This window comes from Squalius cephalus, assembly GCF_949319135.1.
Source record: "Squalius cephalus genome assembly, chromosome: 9".
NCBI lineage: Eukaryota > Metazoa > Chordata > Actinopteri > Cypriniformes > Leuciscidae > Squalius > Squalius cephalus.
Genome location: NC_137130.1, coordinates 38,474,087 through 38,494,387, shown reverse-complemented (window position 1 = coordinate 38,494,387; position 20,301 = coordinate 38,474,087). Strand labels below are relative to the sequence as shown.

General features: G+C 37.7%; 1 protein-coding gene across 7 annotated transcripts in view; it reads right to left on the bottom strand.

The window, feature by feature from the left end:
• dip2a (disco-interacting protein 2 homolog A) overlaps nt 1-20,301 on the bottom strand; it is a 185,138-nt gene that overhangs the window by 3,847 nt on the left and 160,990 nt on the right. For all 7 annotated transcript variants that reach the window (XM_079880628.1, XM_079880629.1, XM_079880631.1 and 4 more), the window contains 18 exons: nt 17,381-17,461; nt 17,179-17,306; nt 16,761-16,875; nt 16,393-16,600; nt 15,713-15,813; nt 14,216-14,296; nt 13,195-13,318; nt 12,985-13,106; nt 11,448-11,559; nt 10,845-10,954; nt 10,608-10,738; nt 8,964-9,132; nt 7,887-8,057; nt 3,230-3,291; nt 1,799-1,856; nt 1,193-1,267; nt 879-1,053; nt 508-631 (listed from right to left, as the gene is read on the bottom strand). In XM_079880628.1, coding sequence (XP_079736754.1) covers nt 508-631; nt 879-1,053; nt 1,193-1,267; nt 1,799-1,856; nt 3,230-3,291; nt 7,887-8,057; nt 8,964-9,132; nt 10,608-10,738; nt 10,845-10,954; nt 11,448-11,559; nt 12,985-13,106; nt 13,195-13,318; nt 14,216-14,296; nt 15,713-15,813; nt 16,393-16,600; nt 16,761-16,875; nt 17,179-17,306; nt 17,381-17,461 — 2,147 coding nt within the window. The remainder of the gene's footprint in view (nt 1-507; nt 632-878; nt 1,054-1,192; nt 1,268-1,798; nt 1,857-3,229; nt 3,292-7,886; nt 8,058-8,963; nt 9,133-10,607; nt 10,739-10,844; nt 10,955-11,447; nt 11,560-12,984; nt 13,107-13,194; nt 13,319-14,215; nt 14,297-15,712; nt 15,814-16,392; nt 16,601-16,760; nt 16,876-17,178; nt 17,307-17,380; nt 17,462-20,301) is intronic.

Below are 20,301 nucleotides of genomic sequence, written 5' to 3'. Positions count from 1 at the left end.
AGATCCAATGTCCAGCAGAGTTCAGCTCCAACCCTAATCAAACACCTAATCAAGCGAATCAAGGTCTTCAGGATTACTAGAAAGCTGCAATTTGGTGCTGATGAACCACGGGCTGAAGGTGGACGTTTTTACAATTAAACTAAAAGACTTTTACTTGCTAAATAAGTCTTAACTATCATTCAGACGACAAAAGGCATGTACAGTAGTAGATTGTGTGTGAAAGGTCTTTCAACCTGTTTTTGATCACGTTGATTATTTTATAGGCTATTTATCAGATACAGTAGGCTTTACAGAACTAAGAATAGTCTTTTTAAGCTAGTGTCATGGATGAACTGAAAAATGAAAAAAAAAAAATCTAATGTTCTAATGTAATAAAACTCTATATTACAGTTAAAGATATAAGATTAAAACAATCTGCTGTAATATTATTACTGTTACATAAAAGGTTGATCCATTAAAACCCAATTCTATGAGGTACAAGGAAAACATTTTAAAAATATTGCTTACCACTCTGCAATGCTCTTGTGTGATCTTATTACAGACGTTTCAATATCAATGGGATGGTAACGCATTCCCCGCAGCTCTAGAGTCTCATCCAGAGATCCAACCACATACAAGGCATCGTGTCTCTCTGGAATAATATGCAAAACATCACTGATTTATTGGACGACACAACTGATTGTTCTTGCTTTCATTACTGATATGAGTGCACAGCAGAAAATGAATTAAAACTAAATAGAAAATGTAGCTATTAAATTTGTCAGGGTGTACAGCGAATCAGCTTTTTATTGAGAATAATTTTCAATAGAAAAGTCGCCTCAGAAATATCCTGAAAAGGGACACTAGTGTGTTTGGTTTTCATCTCATGTATACAGTACCTCCACTGGCATCTGTGAGCTCTGTACGCCGCAGGAAGCCGAGGTATCCGGTGCGAGCCCAGACCGTCTGCGTGTCACCGAAGCTCAGTCTGGTGCTAAAGTGGTCCGCGTGCAACGCCTCTTCGCCATAAACCGTATAGTATCCTGTGGCATTATGGGGGCTGCTCACCCAGATCTGTTTTTTTAATACAGTCGCATCAACTCACTACTCATTACAATACATAATACAAAGACATTTTGACAGGCTCTTCTGGTAACAGGCCACATGTGGTTCTCTGCATTTTGTAGCACTTGCTGCCATATTTGAAACTCACTTCTCCCAGATGAGAATCTCCTAGAGGTCCTTTGGTCTCTGTGTTGGCGATTATAACCTTCACCCCGGGCAGAATCTGTGTGTGTTGAGAAATATGAGAAATATGAGAAGTTAATATAGTATATAAAATATGTAACACTTTATTTCAATTGTCCACTTTAGACATTCTACTGACAATAATTAACTTTGCAACTACATGTCAACTTATACTAACATAGTTAGTAAAATGTCTAAAGTGGACTGTCGAAATAAAGTGCCAAAAAAATAAAATCTTATTTTTTCAAATAAATATGAAGCAGCACAACTATTTTCGACATTGATAGTAACCAGAAATGTTTCTTGAGCGGCAAATCAGCATATTAGAATGATTTCTGAAGGATCATGTGACAAATTCAGCTTTGATCACAGGAATAAATTACAGTTTATATTACATTTGATATTTTACAATATATTCAAATAGAAAACATACATTTATATAACTGTTTTTACTATATGTTCTATCAAATAAATGAGAATAAAACACTTTTTTCAAAAACATTATTTCAAACTGTTAGTTTATATATTTATTGATAACATACTATATACACAGTATATTCTGTATTCTCACCTTCCCAGATTCCATCAGTGGCAGACTGTGTGGTGAGCCTCTCTCGACTAATCGCACTCTGAGCAATGTAAAAAAGAGACAGAGATCAATAATAATCACAGATTTCTGTAAGTACATCTATAATGAGACTGCTGACCTTCCCCCTGAGACCCAGAAAAAAAAAGGTTTTTTGAATTTAGTTTTTTTTCCATGTCATCACATTGTTTAGAGCATAAGAGACAAATGGTAAAAATGTTTTTGAAAAACGATATTTTATTCATACGTTATGCTATGTCCTCTGTAGTGGACACCAGGACTCAGTTGTTTAAAAAATAAAATGACATGAAATTATATGTATTGGCAAAAACAATGGGATTTTTTTTTCAATCACCAATAAACTTTGGGGTTTCAGGATTTTTTTTAACCAAAATTTGTACAAAGATGATTCTCAACTATCTTATGAAAGATATAACGGAATGAATTGATACACCATTTTACTTTATGCAATATATGGGTAAAATGTCCATAAATTAATATTCCCATTCAATGCAATGTATATATAAACTGTATCTAATGTGCACATTAATGTGTTCTTGGAGCAACATTTAATGAAAAAAGAAGTGTAATAATTGGAGTAATAATTAGCAAAATTTTAATAATAATATCTAATATTTCATAGGAATATTGATGTATAATTTATTTCCATATTCACTTATTGTGTCTCCTGAAATGCCTGATAAACATGATTTAAGTCCTGATGTCCTCTACATGTATGAAATCAATGCCCTGTTCTGTAACAGAAAGTCATTTTTTGATTTGAAACCCCATAACGTTTTCCTGAGATGTTGGTTTATGAAATACAATTTGAAAAGTAATCCGATTTAAATTATAATTACAATATATTATCAAATTTCCATACATGTGCTACATTTGATCACTAAATTAATGTCAGACATTTTTAAAAACCAAGAAGTTGTTTTCATGGTGAAACCTCCAAACATTTGGTATCTCTGAAAAGCCCTGAATGTGCTCTTTACAGGACACCCAGGTTGTGTCATGTGACATGTATGATGACAGAGAAATTCACTAAAAAATGATGTCCACTACAGTAGACAAAAGTCTATTCCTGGGTCCCAGGAGGTTAACCCACCCTTAAACTGACCCATCCCACCAAACCTGTCCTAACCTCACCTGTATCCATCTCAATATCAGCTCAAGTGTTTTACAATACAACATCAACACAAGAAGAACATTTAACCTAACACTTATTATTTTATTTTTTTTAAATAACATGGTAGTTAAAGACACCTAATATAACTTTTCAAATCAAGAGTCTCATTTTAATCCGACATATTAACATATTAGTTAATAACTAACTGCACATTATATATAGTTATCTAGTTGGCACTGGTGTATAAGCATCAGGAAGAGCAGAAGTGTGTGTTGTAGCACCTGTCATGCCGCAGGGCCCTCATGTCTAGATATACTGTGGTGGGGTCCGGCCCAGAGGTGCCCTGGAAACAAACAACAGCACTATCACTGCGAGCATGTAATATAGTAAAGTGTGTCATTTTATATCTGCTTTTATTAATATGCAGAGACAACTCTAATCCACTGGCATGTTAAACTAGTGGCTCTGCGGCACTATCAAGGCAAGCTCTGTTTGTTTGACCGGTTCCACACAGAAACACGGGCTTAACCAATGGTGTGAGTTTCTGATTAGGCTAAGCTCTGATGCTTAGGGCAACCTGTTTGAAAACAGTCAATATATTTTTAGCAAAATGTAGAAATTACACACTTTACCTTCATAACAAATGTAAGAAACAAAGAGAAGGTTGTCAATTTTTTAAAGGGATAGTAATTTACCAGAAAAAGTCAATTCTGTCATCATTTCAGTCCTGTTCACGCTAAAGATGATAATTATAACTATAAAGATTTAATAATTGTTCTAATTCTATGAGAATAGCGAATTCCACACCACAACTATAATAAGGACACAGAAGAATGATATAGTTTGATTAGTCTCAGAACGATTTTTTAGAGCTGATGAACAATAAAAACATTGCACAAATATCTTCAAATTCTTAAATCAAGATGCATTTACTAGATGAGTAAAATGACATAAGATACTGTGTCTTGTTTTGCCAATATGGTATGAAAAATAATCTTAATTCAAACAGAAACAAGATTATTTTTATCACCCCATTGGCAGATAATTTTGCTTGTTTTAGGCAAAAACTCATATAATTTTGATTAACAAGAAACAAGAAATATCTTGTCATTTCACTACTTTCGTAAATGCATCTTGATTTAAGAATTTTTAGATATTTGGACTGGAAACAAGACAAAAACACTGAGTGCGGCAGCCAATTAGCCAAGCAGAATTCACCTAAATTTTAAGAGCTTGAGCATTTAAAGTGGAACTGTGTGTGCGTTCATAATGAACAGAGCGTTATCGTCCGCTGGTGTGGACGCTGATATAGTTATCATTTTTGGTGTGAACAAGCCTTTACTTGCCATCATGTCATTCCTAACCTTTGACTTTTCTTCATGAATGCTGGTAACCAAACAGGTTCGGTTTGCATTGACCTCCATTGTAAGGACAAAAATATATGGAAGTCAATGGCCACTGAAACGGTTTGGTTACCAACATTCTTCAAAATATCTTCTATTAGGGACTGTTCGTTTTTTATTTAAGGGGCCACCGGAGGAGTTTTGAGATCTGTTGTCAAAAAAGACATGACCCTCCCTTCGCCAGCCATACATTTTTCTATGACCCTCCAAAATGATTGTGAAAAAAGGCATGACCCTCCCTGATAATTTATTGATTAGCCTACTTCTGTACTGGTTTGCGCTTGGCAAAGATGTTCACATAGCCATTGTTTGTTTTTTTTAAACCATAAACTTTTGCTTTCTCATCTTACTAGGGCTGTAACGATAGACCAAACCTACGATTCGGTTCGTATCACGATTTTTGATTTTAGATTTGAAAAAAATCATGTTTTCGGTGCTGATGCGGTGTGACTCGTTCAACATGTGGGTGGCGTTGCGAAAAAAGCATCTAAAAGCTGTCACAAAGAACCGGCAAAAGTAATGATTATGAATATGTCAAATATAGCAAGGAGACATTTTAATTGTTTTTAATAAACAAGTGTTTTCTGTGTCGACTGCAAAGATGAAGTTGACGATGCGTCGTGATCTTCTCAGAACGCGCCAGAGAGAAATGCACTTTTCATAAGGAGAAAGCAGTCTGTTTTCCTTCGTTTTGAATTGTTCTGCATGTTTAAAAGTAGACATTTCAAGCTTTCTATATATTTCTCAGGTCTGTGAGGCAAGTAGCATAGGCTACCTTACGCTGAGTTTCGGTTCATTTATGAGACGAGAGTCCAGTTCACTCGCCCGCGCCTCCGTGTCATGATTATCTATTTTCTACTATATTTACTTCTTATTTATTAAATCCAGATGAAACATTGATTAAAATTAAGATACAATTAATAAAAAAACGAAATTCACTTTAAAGAAAGGCTTTGTGCTTTCTGTTTGAGGTCTCTGTGAAATTTTTAAAGTCGCTTTCAGAGCAGTCATGTCCGTAATGGAGAACGGTCACGCCCGTAACATTGTTTTTTTTTTTTTCTCACATAAATGCGAACACGAAAAATAAAATAAAAATAATATTTTATGTTCTGTGGAGGCCGATCTTTATTCATCCGGTGGTTATATATCTTTTGGTTTGCACAGTGTAATTTATAGAATTACTAAAAAATATTTTGCCACCTAAAAGTTAAAGATTTTTTGTGTCACGTCACATGTGTATTTCCCACATATTAAATATAAAACGCATGTGTAGTAGACTGATATTTTTCTAATGTCTTGACTCCTTTCAGACGTTTCAAAATATTGGTATTAAATGCACTTTCTGAGAATTCATATTTCAAGTTTTGACTGCAAATGTCACGTCCATAACACTGGAATCGCCCAATTTTAATGAATTTATCCTCAACTAGTTTTTGTGGTGTAGGTCTACGTATTTTATTATGTTAACGTAAATAATACTAATAGTAATTTAAAGATGTGTTTCATTCTGCATTCTGTTCTGACATGATGTACTTTTTCTAAGCGCGAACTGAAGTGCGCGCACTCTCAAACAGCGCCAAACTGGATTTTTGTTGGGTCAGACCCATCTGATATCGAAGGGGGGCTGATAACGTGAGATCAACATGTAGCTAAATGGAAAAAAATAGCACCAAACAAGCCACTTTGAAATGTTGCTGTTTTCATGAATATAAAAGTTGGGTGACCCTCCCCCTAGACTAAAAAAAGTTGGATGACCCTCCCCTCAACAAAGAATAAAAAGACATGACCCTCCCCTATTTTCCTCCGGTGGCCCCTTCCATAAATACCGAACGGTCCCTTATGTTCCACAGGCCATACAGGTTTGGAACCACATGAGGATAAATGATGACAGAAATGTCACTTTTGGGTGGACTATCACTTTAAAAATATACATTTTTAATCGTACTCTTATAGGATGGAATGAGGCATTCCAGCGGTTACAATGGTCAGCGTCATGAATAACCACTGCACTGCAAACACAGCTCCTATAAAAGCACATCTACTCTATAAGCACAGCTACAAGCATTGCTTTAGCAAAGCCTACAGTAGATATACAGTGCAGGGCCAAGCACAAAAGCTGTGAAGAGGCAGCGCAGGCGCATGAATACATCTGTCACTGATAGTGTATAAAGAGGTGTGTCCCAATATATAAAATGACCAAAATAATGCCTATTAGTATTATTAATACTTAATAGATATTAATCTAGTCACATTAAAGTCATATTTGAGGAAAAAAAAAAAACTTATTTTGTTAAAAATATTTTTTGATTTTCTAAGTAAATAAAATAAAATAACTTAATATTTATATTTAAATCTACTTAATTTTCTGAAATAAAACATGGCAACAGAGCTGGCACAAATAATGTATATAATAAAAAGTAATCCCAAAGTATTAGGAAGCAAAGCATTATGTCATGCACATGAGCATTTACACACACACACACACACACACACACACACACACAAACAGACAGACACACACACACACACGAGAAGCAGAGCTTTTCAAGCGTCCTAAAGCCCCTGCTAGCACCCGTGCGCTCCCCCTCGGGGTCACAGTGCACACACACAGACACACACACACACACACACGAGAAGCAGAGCTTTTCAAGCGTCCTGAAGCCCCTGCTAGCACCCGTGCGCTCCCCCTCGGGGTCACAGTGCACACACACACACACAGACACACACACACACACACACACACACACGAGAAGCAGAGCTTTTCAAGCGTTCTGAAGCCCCTGCTAGCACCCGTGCGCTCCCCCTCGGGGTCACAGTGCACACACACAGACACACACACACACACACACGAGAAGCAGAGCTTTTCAAGCGTCCTGAAGCCCCTGCTAGCACCCGTGCGCTCCCCCTCGGGGTCACAGTGCACACACACACACACACACACACAGACACACACACACACACACACACACACACGAGAAGCAGAGCTTTTCAAGCGTTCTGAAGCCCCTGCTAGCACCCGTGCGCTCCCCCTCGGGGTCACAGTACCTGCTCTGCCAGCTTGCCCAGCCTGTTGGGCTACGACGAGAGCGCATGGGGCAGCAGACAGACACAGGCGCACATTTAATACACAAACAGATACAGATACTGTACATACAGTTACAGACAGGTAACCAGGCCAGTCAAACAGAGCATTTAAAAACAGTAACAACAGATAAAGGCCTATTCACACCAAGAGTGAAGCCACAGCTTTACAAATCTTTTTTTTTATGGTAAAACTATTCACACCACGCATAACTTTGGAGAAATTGAGGATTTCCAAACAAAAGTGCAAATTTAAGTGTTGTGATCCACGCATAGCTAAAACGTAGAGGATGTGTTACCACCAGCTCGACATCTATCTCAGAGTATAATGGACACAAGACCCAAAGAGAGCTCAGTAATAATCGCTTTGTTGCAGGGCAAACGTTTTCACACTCGGTGTGAACAGGCCTTTTGAACGCACACCTACATAAAGACAGGTGAAGCGGCCCCTCACCTGAAGACAGATGGCCACATTGACCCTGCAGCCGAAGGTGGTGCTGACGGCCCGGGTCGAGAGCCCCAGGTCTTTGAAGATCTTGGAGAAGGTCTGAGTAAGTGCGATGCGAGGACGTTCCTCGGCCACCACCATACAGGTCCGCACACACGACAGATTCACGTTCCGTAACTGATGGAGCAAATCACACACACACACGACATGATTTATGGCCTTTAGCTAATGCAAGTCAAACTACTGGAGATAAACGGGAGGTCCTACAATATGTTCATACACAGATTGGAAATACAGTCCAAGAAAAAGGAAAAACAGAAACTGGATATTTTTTTAATAATACAGTCAAACTATTATATTAATAATTTAGGTACAAATAATAACCATTAATATTTATTTATTCAATTTATTAAATCTGACGGCACTGAAATACATCCTTTTTTAATGTTTACTCTTCTGTAAGTCTCTTCTTCTGTAATATATAGTAAAATGTCATTTACAACGCAATTCACAAAAATGATCAAAGCTGAATGTTCAGCATCATTACTCCAGTCTTCAGTGTCACATGATCCTTCAGAAATCACTCTAATATGATGATTTGATGCTCAAGAAACATTTATGATTATTATCAATGTTGAAAACAGTCGTGCTGATCCATATTTCTGTGGAAACTGTGATGCATTTTATTTTTCATGATTCTTTGATGAATAGAAAGTTCAAAAGAACAACATTGGAAAAGAATAATTTGTAACATTATAAATGTCTTTACTGCAACTTTTGATTAATGCATCCTTGCTGAAAAAAGCATTGATTTCTTTCAAAACAAAAATTGATTGTCATAATAAAATACGACTATGTGTCACATTATGTAGACTAAAGGTGCAGTCACACTATATGTGTGATATTTAGCATGCCAAAAAAAAGCTGATTGTCCGTTGTTAAGCGATCGATAATGTAGACACTTTCACTCGGCACGATGAATTGAAAGGGATTCACGTGAAAAGGACTGGATTCCTCCACGAATTTTGTCCGAACACCAGTAAATGTGACGGCGCCTGAAGAGTGTGTAAGTGTAAGACTGACCCGCAGAGCTTCAGTCTGAGAGCCCAGGCCTTTGGTGCACATCTCCATCACCGAATACGAACAGAAGGTCACTCGTGCTTTATACTGGCTGACCGCAGAGAGCCACAGAGACGCATTGGTCTCCAGCTCCAGAGGAGGGACCAGAATAGACTGATGGCCTGAGTACACACTGCAAACACACACATTTACATTACATTAAAGGGATAGCTCACCCAAAAATGAACATTAGCCCATGATTTACTCTCCCTCAAGTCATCCTAGGTGTATATGACATTCTTCTTTCAGACGAATACAATCAGTTATATTAACAAATGTCCTGGCTCTTCCAAGCTCTATAATGGCAGTGAATGACTGTTTCTGTTTTGAAGTCCATAAAAGTGCATCTGTCCATCATAAAAGTGCATCTATCCATCATAAAAGTGCATCTATCCATCATAAAAGTGCCTCTATCCATCATAAAAGTGCATCCATCGATGATAAAAGTGCATCCATCGATGATAAAAGTGCATCTATCCATCATAAAAGTGTATCTATCCATCATAAAAGTGCATCTGTCCATCATAAAAGTGCAGGATGGGTGCACTTTTATAATCGATGGATGCACTTTTATAATCGATGGATGCACTTTTATAATCGATAGATGCACTTTTATCATCGATGGATGCACTTTTATCATCGATGGATGCACTTTTATGATGGATAGATGCACTTTTATGATGGATAGATGCACTTTTATAATCGATGGATGCACTTTTATAATCGATAGATGCACTTTTATCATCGATGGATGCACTTTTATGATGGATAGATGCACTTTTATGATGGATAGATGCACTTTTATAATCGATGGATGCACTTTTATAATCGATGGATGCACTTTTATAATCGATAGATGCACTTTTATCATCGATGGATGCACTTTTATGATGGATAGATGCACTTTTATAATCGATGGATGCACTTTTATAATCGATGGATGCACTTTTATAATCGATAGATGCACTTTTATCATCGATGGATGCACTTTTATGATGGATAGATGCACTTTTATAATCGATGGATGCACTTTTATAATCGATGGATGCACTTTTATAATCGATAGATGCACTTTTATCATCGATGGATGCACTTTTATGATGGATAGAGGCACTTTTATGATGGATAGATGCACTTTTATGATGGATAGAGGCACTTTTATGATGGACAGATGCACTTTTATGATGGATAGATACACTTTTATGATGGATAGATGCACTTTTATGATGGACAGATGCACTTTTATGATGGACAGATGCACTTTCATGATGGATAGATGCACTTTTATGATGGATAGATGCACTTTTATGATGGATAGATGCACTTTTATGATGGATAGATGCACTTTCATGATGGATAGGTGCACTTTTATGATGGATAGATGCACTTTTATGGACTTCAAAACAGAAACAGCCATTCACTGCCATTATAAAGCTTTGAAGAGCCAGGACATGTGTTAATATAACTCTGATTGTATTCGTCTGAAGGAGGAATGTCACCTAGGATGACTTGAGGGTGAGTAAATCATAATTTTTATTTTTGGGTGAACTATCCCTCTCCCCATGATTGAACTGGCCTCCCAGCCGAAGCGTGACGTTCGTCTCTCACCTGCAGAGACACCAGAGGGCGAAGCCCAGGCCACAGTAGGGGTCCAGGCAGATGGCGATCTGGCGGGACGGGTACAGCTCACACTGCAGCTTTATAGAGCGACACAAGGCACTGGTGGCAGCATGGGACATCTGAGACAAACACATGCTGTTAGAAGTGCCAATCCCACATTTTCAGATGAAAGTGTTAATGTCCCGCGGATGATGATGATGATGATGACGGGTTAGACAGATTCACCTTGACTCCAGCCAGGATTCCTGTGGTCGACACACTGAAGTCCAGGTAGGCGAGCATCTCTGGGGTGGGGGGTTTGTAGATCTGAGGAATCCTCTTTCTCGGGAGATCATCTGAAATGGAACCAATAAACCTAGTTTAAAGAAGAGCTATTATGCTTTTTTTACTCTCTTTAGTGTGTAATGTTGCTGTTTGAGGATGAAAAAGCTCTGAGTTCTTCTCTATATCATCAGTGTCAGTGTTTCTGAACTCCTGAAGCGCCTCCACTGTAGTCTTGAGTTTCTTCCGGGAACGAACACGTCACAATATTCCTCATTTATACAATTGATACGCAGAATAAAGGGGCGGGGCCTGGTTGAGTTAGTTAGTAGTGTGTTAAACTGGTGGTTATGGTAAGGGGCGGGACATTTCCCAAACACACTCTCGACCAATCACAACACACTGCTCCAGCTGACCAATCAGAGCACAGTGTGCTTTTCAGAAGGAGGGGCTTCATAGAGACAGGAAGTAATACTTTGTAAAAAGGCATAATATGGGCTCTTTAATATTTCTTTTACATACAATGGGAACTATCCAATAGTACAATGGTGTAAGTGATGTCTTTACCTGTGTCCAGTATCAGCGGCCACGCTTTAACGTCCACAGCAGCCGCTGCCTCTTTGGATTTCAGTAGTTTCATTATTGCTTGTGTTGTCAGAATACATACAGACTTACTGACCTGTCAATCATATGCAATGAGAGAGTACAGTTACAGTCACAAGAGAGTGATCAACGATCAGATAATACTCATTAGTCATTTTAAGACTACATAAATATTTATCTACTGTGGTCCCAAAAAAGTATATGGAGATTAAAGATTTTGGTAGAAAAGCTGGACCACGTCATTAAATAAAATGCAAAAATGGATTATTGATAAGCAAAGTTCTGGCATCATTTGTTTGCAGAATCACTTGATATGTATTTAATTTAATAAAATGATTTTAAAATAAAATAAAATAAAATAAAATGAGTAAGGTTCAATTTGTTACATTAGGTGTATTTTTACAGCATTTATTAATCTAGGTTAGTGTTCATTTATAAATATACTGTTGTTCATTATTAATTCATGTTTATTCATGAGACATTAATATTAATTCATACAACGTAAAAATTTTAAATGTCTAGAATTGTATGTAAATCTAGAATTGCATTATGTTTATAGTAATCTAGATTCAAATGAATAACATATTTAAACCAATTAAATAAATAGAATATTATTGAAAATAAGTAAAAATACATTTAAAAAATGAATAAATAATCATACTAAATTAATAAATGCTGTAAAAGAAAAAAACAATTATATTATATCTAGAATTGTATATGAATTTAGAATTATATTATGTTTATAGTAATCTAGATTCAAATGAATAATATATTTAAACCAATTAAATAAATAAAAGAATAAATAATGATAGTATATGAATTAATCCTGTAAAAGAAAAAATTGTTGATACCTGATGAATTAAATAATATGAACTAAATATGAACTTTATCAAATACAGTAAAGCCTGTGCTGGCCACAAGGGGGAGCCGGTGTTTCTGTTCATCGGCTACAATGCAACATTATGATTCGTGGATAGTGACAAAATGTGTTTTGCGATTAATTCACCCAAAATTCAATTTACTGTGTGAGAAAAAAAATTCACGTTTACCGAGTTTTAGTGTCCGTACTACATTAAACTACTATATATAATGCTGAATATCATGTATAATAATGCAATGGGGGAATATGTGTGGGTCCTGATAATGCCACATCCATCACATGTTAGCAGTAAAAAGGCCTACATTATTTTAAATATATCTAGTCAGTGTCAGAGTGCAAGCTTATTCATCTACAATAATTCAGTATTTTCAGCTTCAGAATCATGAATATGTAATATGTTTATTCTGGTGTCTCTACTGTCCTGTGCTTTGGGTTTCAGCGAGTCCAAGACTATTCATTTAATGTAATACCAAATTTAGCATTTTTAACAACAGTTAATTTTTTGTTAACCTTTTACCATATATCTTGGATTATCGTAATAATATGGTATGGTGAGTTGAGTATGGTGATCTGTGTTGAATGGTGACATGAGGGTGTGGTTACGCTCAGAGCTCCGGTTACCTCGACGATCATCTTGACGGTGGGCAGGGTGGTGGTCAGGTTCTGTGGGTGCGGAGGCCTGACGGTGACGGGAACGCAGCCGGCGTACAGGCACCCGTAGAAGGTGGCGATCAGATCAATCCCTGCAGAGTAGAGGACAGAGGGATGAGGACCTGAGAGAGGACAGGCCTTCATCAGACCACAGCATATGAGTGTGTGTGTGTGTCTCACCAGGAGGATAAACCAGAGCCACATGATCTCCAGTGTTCAGTCGGCCTCGCTCCATCAGCGCTATCGCCACTCGCTCCGCACGCTTGTGCAGCTGAACACACGACGCTGTGTTGGCCACCGTGCCCTGAACACACACACACACACACACACACACACACACACACACACACACACACACACACACACACACACACACACACACACACACACAGCGAGATATCAGTGGCTGTTTACATGCACAATTTTCTGATATATGAATATATGATATATATGAATTATGAATTCATGAATTTCATGATATATGAATTCATTCTGATATATGAATCTGAATGTAGTGTTTACATGAACGCTAATCATGTGATCGGGTTGATGTGTGTGTTTATATGTCACAAGCTTCAAATCAGAATAGATTTTTTGACATGTGCAAACTGCACAAATATACAGAGTTTCCCACCGTCTGCTCATAATAACTATTCTCCTACAGCAGTTCTTTATTAGTTTTAAACAGCAGACTTCATATTATGAGCAGAAATGGAGAAATATTGAGTAAATGAGCCGTCGTGCCGCTGCTTATATTGATCACGCAGTAGAAATGGCCAACCAGTCGTGTGTGTATGAGAGTCTGAAGCAGGGACTGATGGGCCGTTGTCCTGCTCCACTTCACACACGCAGGGAAAGGAGGATTATAGACTGACGAGACACTCGTTTATACGACACTTTATTGATCAGGAACAACAGCTCGTTCCTCATCCGTCATTACGCTCTCTCTACATCACTGCACATGCGCAGTCCTCTCAGCTTCGGCTCTCAGTCCGATCAAGAGTTTACATGTTCCCTCGATCGCATTAGAAAAGGAATAAACCTCCTCTTTCAATCCCATCGAAATTTCGTTGGGATCGAGCTCAATCGCATCGATTAACGTGTTTACTAACGGATTATTTGGTTGCATGTAAACGGTGAGTAATATACTCAGAGAGAGAGAGAGAGAGAGAGAGAGAGAGAGAGAGAGAGAGAGAGATACCTTGGCGTTGAGCAGCAGAAACAGAGGGTGATCTGGAGTGGCCTGAGCTCTCCACTGCAGGACGTCCTGCAGATACAGGAACTACAACACAACACAACATTATACACACTTACTTCTGTTGTAGTGTACTTCACATCTCAAAACTACATTATACTTGCAGATAATACTGCATATCAATGAGTGCTCTTCCATGACATTAAACAGTGCACTTTATAATAGTGTCAAGTCAAGAGTTTCACTTTAAAGTACATTTTCAATCATTCTGTAATAATCGTGTGTCATGCTTTAAGGAAGTACACATATTTTGATGTGTTGAGTAAGAACCTAAAGAACATTATTTAATAATATGTTTAACATTAATATATAGTAGTCAACATTTGAGGTGGATCAAAAAAGTTCATCAAAGTTGTCCTAAGACAAGAAAGCGTATGTTGACTAATGCATATTAAATGTGCTAAATTGAAACTTCATCATTGTGTAATTGCAAATGTATTTAAATACATGACACACAAGTTTCAATAGCAAAAACATTAAAGTATATTTTAGTTGCTTGTCAGTACATTCATCAGTACAGTAATGTGTCCGGTCAGATTAGTTCATATTAGTTATTGCATGAACTAACAATGAGCAATGCATGTTATTAATCTTTGTTAGTGTATAATACTACTTTTCTCTTTGTTGGTCATGTTACTTCAGGTTGGTTCGATTTTAATAATGTATTAATAAATCTTGAATTTAGCATTAACTTAGATTAATAAATGCTTTAAAAGTATTGCTCATTGTTAGTTCATATTAACGTATGTAGTTAACTAATGTTAACAATGGAACCTTATTGCAAAATATTATCATAATTATGAAATTACATATAAAGATGTTCTTAACTGGGTCACACAAGCACTCTAAACTTTAACTAATTGCAGTTAAAATAAAATAAAAATGTTTTTTTTTATTTTTTATTTCAATTAAGTGTCTGAAAACATTACATCCAGTTCACACTTAATCCTCTGGTGCTGCCCCCCCATTTGGTGCATTTTTCATAACAATACATTTATAACTTTTTTCAAGTTCACTTTTTAAACTTTTTACACTTCAGCAATAATCTGCCAAGTGTTGTCTTTAAAAAGAGACAAAACTGAAGTCATTCAAGATGTATGATCGTTTAATTTGGAAATGTAATTTTCAGGTCTATGCTGAAAAAGTGAATAAATGGATTATAACTACTGTATAAATATAATTAAGTACCATAAAATCCCTTAAAAAAAATAAAAAAATAAATAAATATATATATATATATATATATATATATATATATATATTATCAAACTAAAATATAGTACATTAATTTCATTGAAATAAAAAAGATCTGTGATTTTTGACCGACTCGCGAACAGCACCAGAGGGTTCAGGATATTTTAAAGTATATTTTCCCACAATAACTACTGTTTTAGAAGTGCTTCTGTTCCCCTCAGTGGTTCGGGAGGTTGAAGTGTCCTTTACCTGATCGTGGTCTTCCAGCTGTGACACATCTCTCCCACACGCCTGTGCAATTCTCTTTCCTGCCACCAGGTTTCCCACTATCATGGAAGCAGGACCCACCTCTGAAACAGAGACCGCAGGTTAGGCAGTCAGAATGGCTGAAATATGAGCAAAGTTCGAATTGTATTTGAGTTCTAAAGGCAATCTTTAATGTTAGAGGATAAAAGTGCTGTGTTGTCTCCTATGTCCACAAGAGGACGCATGCGAGCGCAATAAGCAAATATAAACCAAATCAAGCATCGCATCTTTTATTGAAATGAAATGACATTCACTTTTTAAAGTGCATTAACTTTAGAAACATTTGTTCTTCAATAAAATATAATTTCTGTTGTGCGTGCAAGGAAAATAAGGTTACAATAGTGCATAAAACTGTGTGTGTGCATCAGTGACCTGAGAAAACACACTTCAACACACAGCGTCATGAACTACATGAACACACACACTCAGAAACACTCCACTTCTCCTCACTACATCTTCATCATCATCATCATCATCAAAAACACCAGACGCTCAGCTTGATCTGAGCGAGTGCGGAGCGCTTTCTGTTGACAGTGTTTCCAGCTGATGATGACAACACACACACACACACACACACACACACACACACACACACACACACACACACACACACACTCACTCACCTGTGCCGGGCTGCTTCTGGCGGGGCTTGGGCAGGTTGGTGACGCAGGTGTGAGGGCACATGAGCACGTTGCAGGGGTGCAGGGCTCCCTCCAGGAACCTCTGCTTGCTCTCGGAGATGTGGATGCCGCCCAGAGGAGCTTTGGGGAGTGTGTTGGCGGGAACCAGAGCCAGACAGTACACACCCACCTGATGGATGCTGTCGATGGCCTGAGAGGGGCACGGACAACTCAGATGAGTGTGTGTGTTGTTTTGCGGACACTACAAGTGAACACTTTGTACAAACCTACCCCGTCTTTATTATCATGACTGAAATAACATAATGTGTGTGTGTGTGTGTGTGTGTGTGTGTGTGTGTGTGTGTGTTCACCTGCAGCACTCGGCTCATCCACTGGAAGCTGTCCTCCTCTGACGCGTCTGGTCTCTGCTCTGCCACCACAACAATGCGCTCGTCGTGCAGCACCGAAACAGAGAACACTGCAATCCTGCCAGAACACACAGTCACACTTCAGCCGGAGCAGAGACACGTGTTCATCCCAACTCAAGAGGAAACCAACTCGCTAATCTCTAACTTTAGCCACAGATTTACACATATCCTGCAATCCAAAACACACCATGAGGGAAAAAACATATACAAGCATATAGTATAGGGAGACCCTTGGATATGCTATATGCTTGTATATGTTTTTTCCCTCATGGTGTGTTTTTGGATAGCAGGATATGTTTGTAGTTGGTGTCAGAAAACATTGCTTTGCTGAATATCAGGTCAAAGGTTGCAGTGCATTCACCTTCCTCTGTACACAAACTTCATGGGCTCGACGGCCAGCGCTGTGGCCACCACATCATCCGCGTTGTGTCTCCGGCCGCTCACCACCATCAGCCCGTCCAGCTTTCCCACCACAAACACCAGGTTATCCTGCAACACCACACACTCATGAGCTCTGCGTGCTGGTCTACCAGACATGTAAGAGTTCTGCTATCTGAACGCACCGGGCCGATGAAGCCCAGGAGAGACGTGCGCGTGAAGGGCCGGTCACTGATGGGAGATCCTGATGATGTCACGGGAATGGTCTGGAAGAGAGCAGAACAACAACAAGTCTATGTAAGTCTTCTTCACCTTTTATTTCACAGTAAAAGTCACAAACTGTGAACGCTGACTCTTAATGTTGCTTTTTTTATAGTTTTAATACAGCACACAATAATATAATTGATATTACGATGTTTAAACAGTCTTTCTAGATTCACTTAGGAGATTTATAAGACTTCAGTCGTAAATGAACGTTTTTAATGAGTGAACGATTCAATGACTCACTCATTAAGTTCTTAACCCCCTGAGGTCGACAATCACGCCGGCGTGATCTGCTCGTTTTTTTTTTATATCAGTGCAAAATACTCAGTTGATTTTGATTTTACATACTTGTATTGTACAACATTCAAAACTGTTAAATGTCTTCTTTTATTTGTGTACACTCATAATAAAAATAAAATGTTTATGAAACTCATTCTGAATGAAACTCATTCTGAAACGCGACAGAAAATGACCTGTAACTCAGCGAATGTTTGTCACACAGACTTGAAACGCATGTCTATACAACGCTTGGAATCTCTATTTTTAAAGTATGTAAATAATATAAAAAACAAATATTCTATTTTTAAGTAATCCATACGAAAGCAGCGGCATGTACAGTTTCTCAAAAGCGTCCTCATTAAATTTAATTTGAACACGCCTACGAGCGCACGAGCGATTGACATGCAAATGATCCATGCGGAGAAACGCAGACCTGTAAACGCCCTCATCACCTCAAAACAAAGAAGCAGAGACTTCGTAACTTACTCCTTACTGTGTTTGAAAGACGCGCCAGAGCTTACATTGGATTTAGGCTACCTCAGAAGAAGAAGAACGCGATTTGAAGACAATAAAGATTTAAGGTAAGAAATTTTTACATATTAGTTTGTTATTGTTGCATAAATGTCACATTGCAGTTGAACTGTTGCTAGATATATGGGGAATATTATAATATTTAGACCCGTGTTTACTGTTAAGCCTACTGTGTTTGTGGATATCTGGTCAAACGTAGATATGTATATGGTAACCATAATGTTTTATATTTGAGCGCGATCGCGTTTGAATGTATCAGATTTTGCAGCGCGATCGCGTTTGAATGTATCATTTGAAAATTTGAAAAGCAAAACGCACCAAACGGCTTCATGTTTTTACTATTATCTCATTTCATATCATCATAACGAATGGAAACATTTGAAGTAACATGATAATCAATATATTTTTCTCTAGCTTGGTTGTTACTGAAATATTTGTATTATTATTTTACCCAGCACTGCGCATAGCCTATGCCTACAAGGAACAACAAACCTGGTGTTCATTTACTATATATTGTTGGAAACATTTGTGTGTGTGTGTGTGTGTGTGTGTGTGTGTATTTTGTGAACTTTAAAAAGCAATTTTAACCAGAAAAATCTAATATTTATTTCCAAAATCGTGCAGGCCTTTCTCTTGATATCAGTATGTTCACTTTTTTTTCAGGGCCCAGATGCCACTGAGTCCTGCCGACTTCAACATTCACATGAGTCTCTGGAACATGAACATGGTAAAGTGAAAATCAAACACCTTGGAAATGAAAGGTATGTACAATGTTTTTAGGAATGGCACAAAGGTCTCTGTCTTTCAATAAGTGCTTTTTTGCCATTTGTTGTGTCTATTTGGATTATGTTGTGTAAATAAATCCAAACAATCTAAAAGCCATTCTTTTTTAAATCTCCTCATTTACAGTATTGTGCAAGGTTGCTCAGAATGACAGGGGCCTGATAGCTCCTAATAGGGCCGTTGGGGAGGTTCTTTGTCTTTCTCAGGTGAGAAAAGCCATACATATTAATGAGCTCTCGCATAAGGCTTATTCACACAAAACACGTTGTAAAAATTTTAAATCAATATATTGTCTTATCTGAATGAGCAGTCAGGGTGATTTTCACATAGTTTTGCAGCAAATATTCTAGGCTACGTCATACAATTTTCAAAAGTCTTGTGAAGAAATAATCAGTAGGGGTTTCATGGCCTTATTTCAGTGAGAATTTTTTTTTGTATTTTCACAAACCACGCATAAATGTCATTATCTCAAAACTACAAACTTTTACATACATGCTGTTGATATATTATTGTAGCAGAGTTTGTGCTGAATACAGTGTAATTAGACTTTAGCCATGAAAATGTCACAAGTAACAGAAATAACCAGAAATGTCAGAGCATGTCAGAACACCTCCAGGGCCCAGAAAACAGCTCAGACCTCAGAGGGTTAAAGGAGTAGTTCACTTCAGAATGAAAATTTCCTGATAATTTATGGTTAAAAAGTATGTCTAGATAAGACTCTTGTTCCTCGGCTGGGATCGTGTCGAGACTTTGAAGCCGTTGGACCCCATTGAAGTCTCTATATGGAGAAAAATCCTGGAATGTTTTCCTCAAAAACTAAATTTCTTTTCGACTGAAGAAAGAAAGACATGAACATATTGGATGATGTGGGGAGAGTAAATCATCAGGAAATGTTCATTCTGAAGTGAACTACTCCTTTAATGTAACTTGCAGAAAGGGCCACTGAATGAATCAGATTCAATCTTTGTGACAGATCTGACAGTCACTGAAGTTAACCAAAATCATGTTTAATGGAAATAAAACTGAAATTGCGTTATGGCTTCAGTGCCATTATCAAATCGTGAAGGCTGCGATTTAAAGAAAGAAAGAAAGAAATGCGCCGCATGTTTCAGAGTGAAGCGTGGCGCTGTGTTCTTTTACACACTCATGATCCGGTGTTTCACAGTAAATCCTCGGCTTGAGTCAGTCATCTTCACATCCTCGTAATGAGAAGCTCTTTTAAAGGGATAGCTGTGGAATATTCAATTAC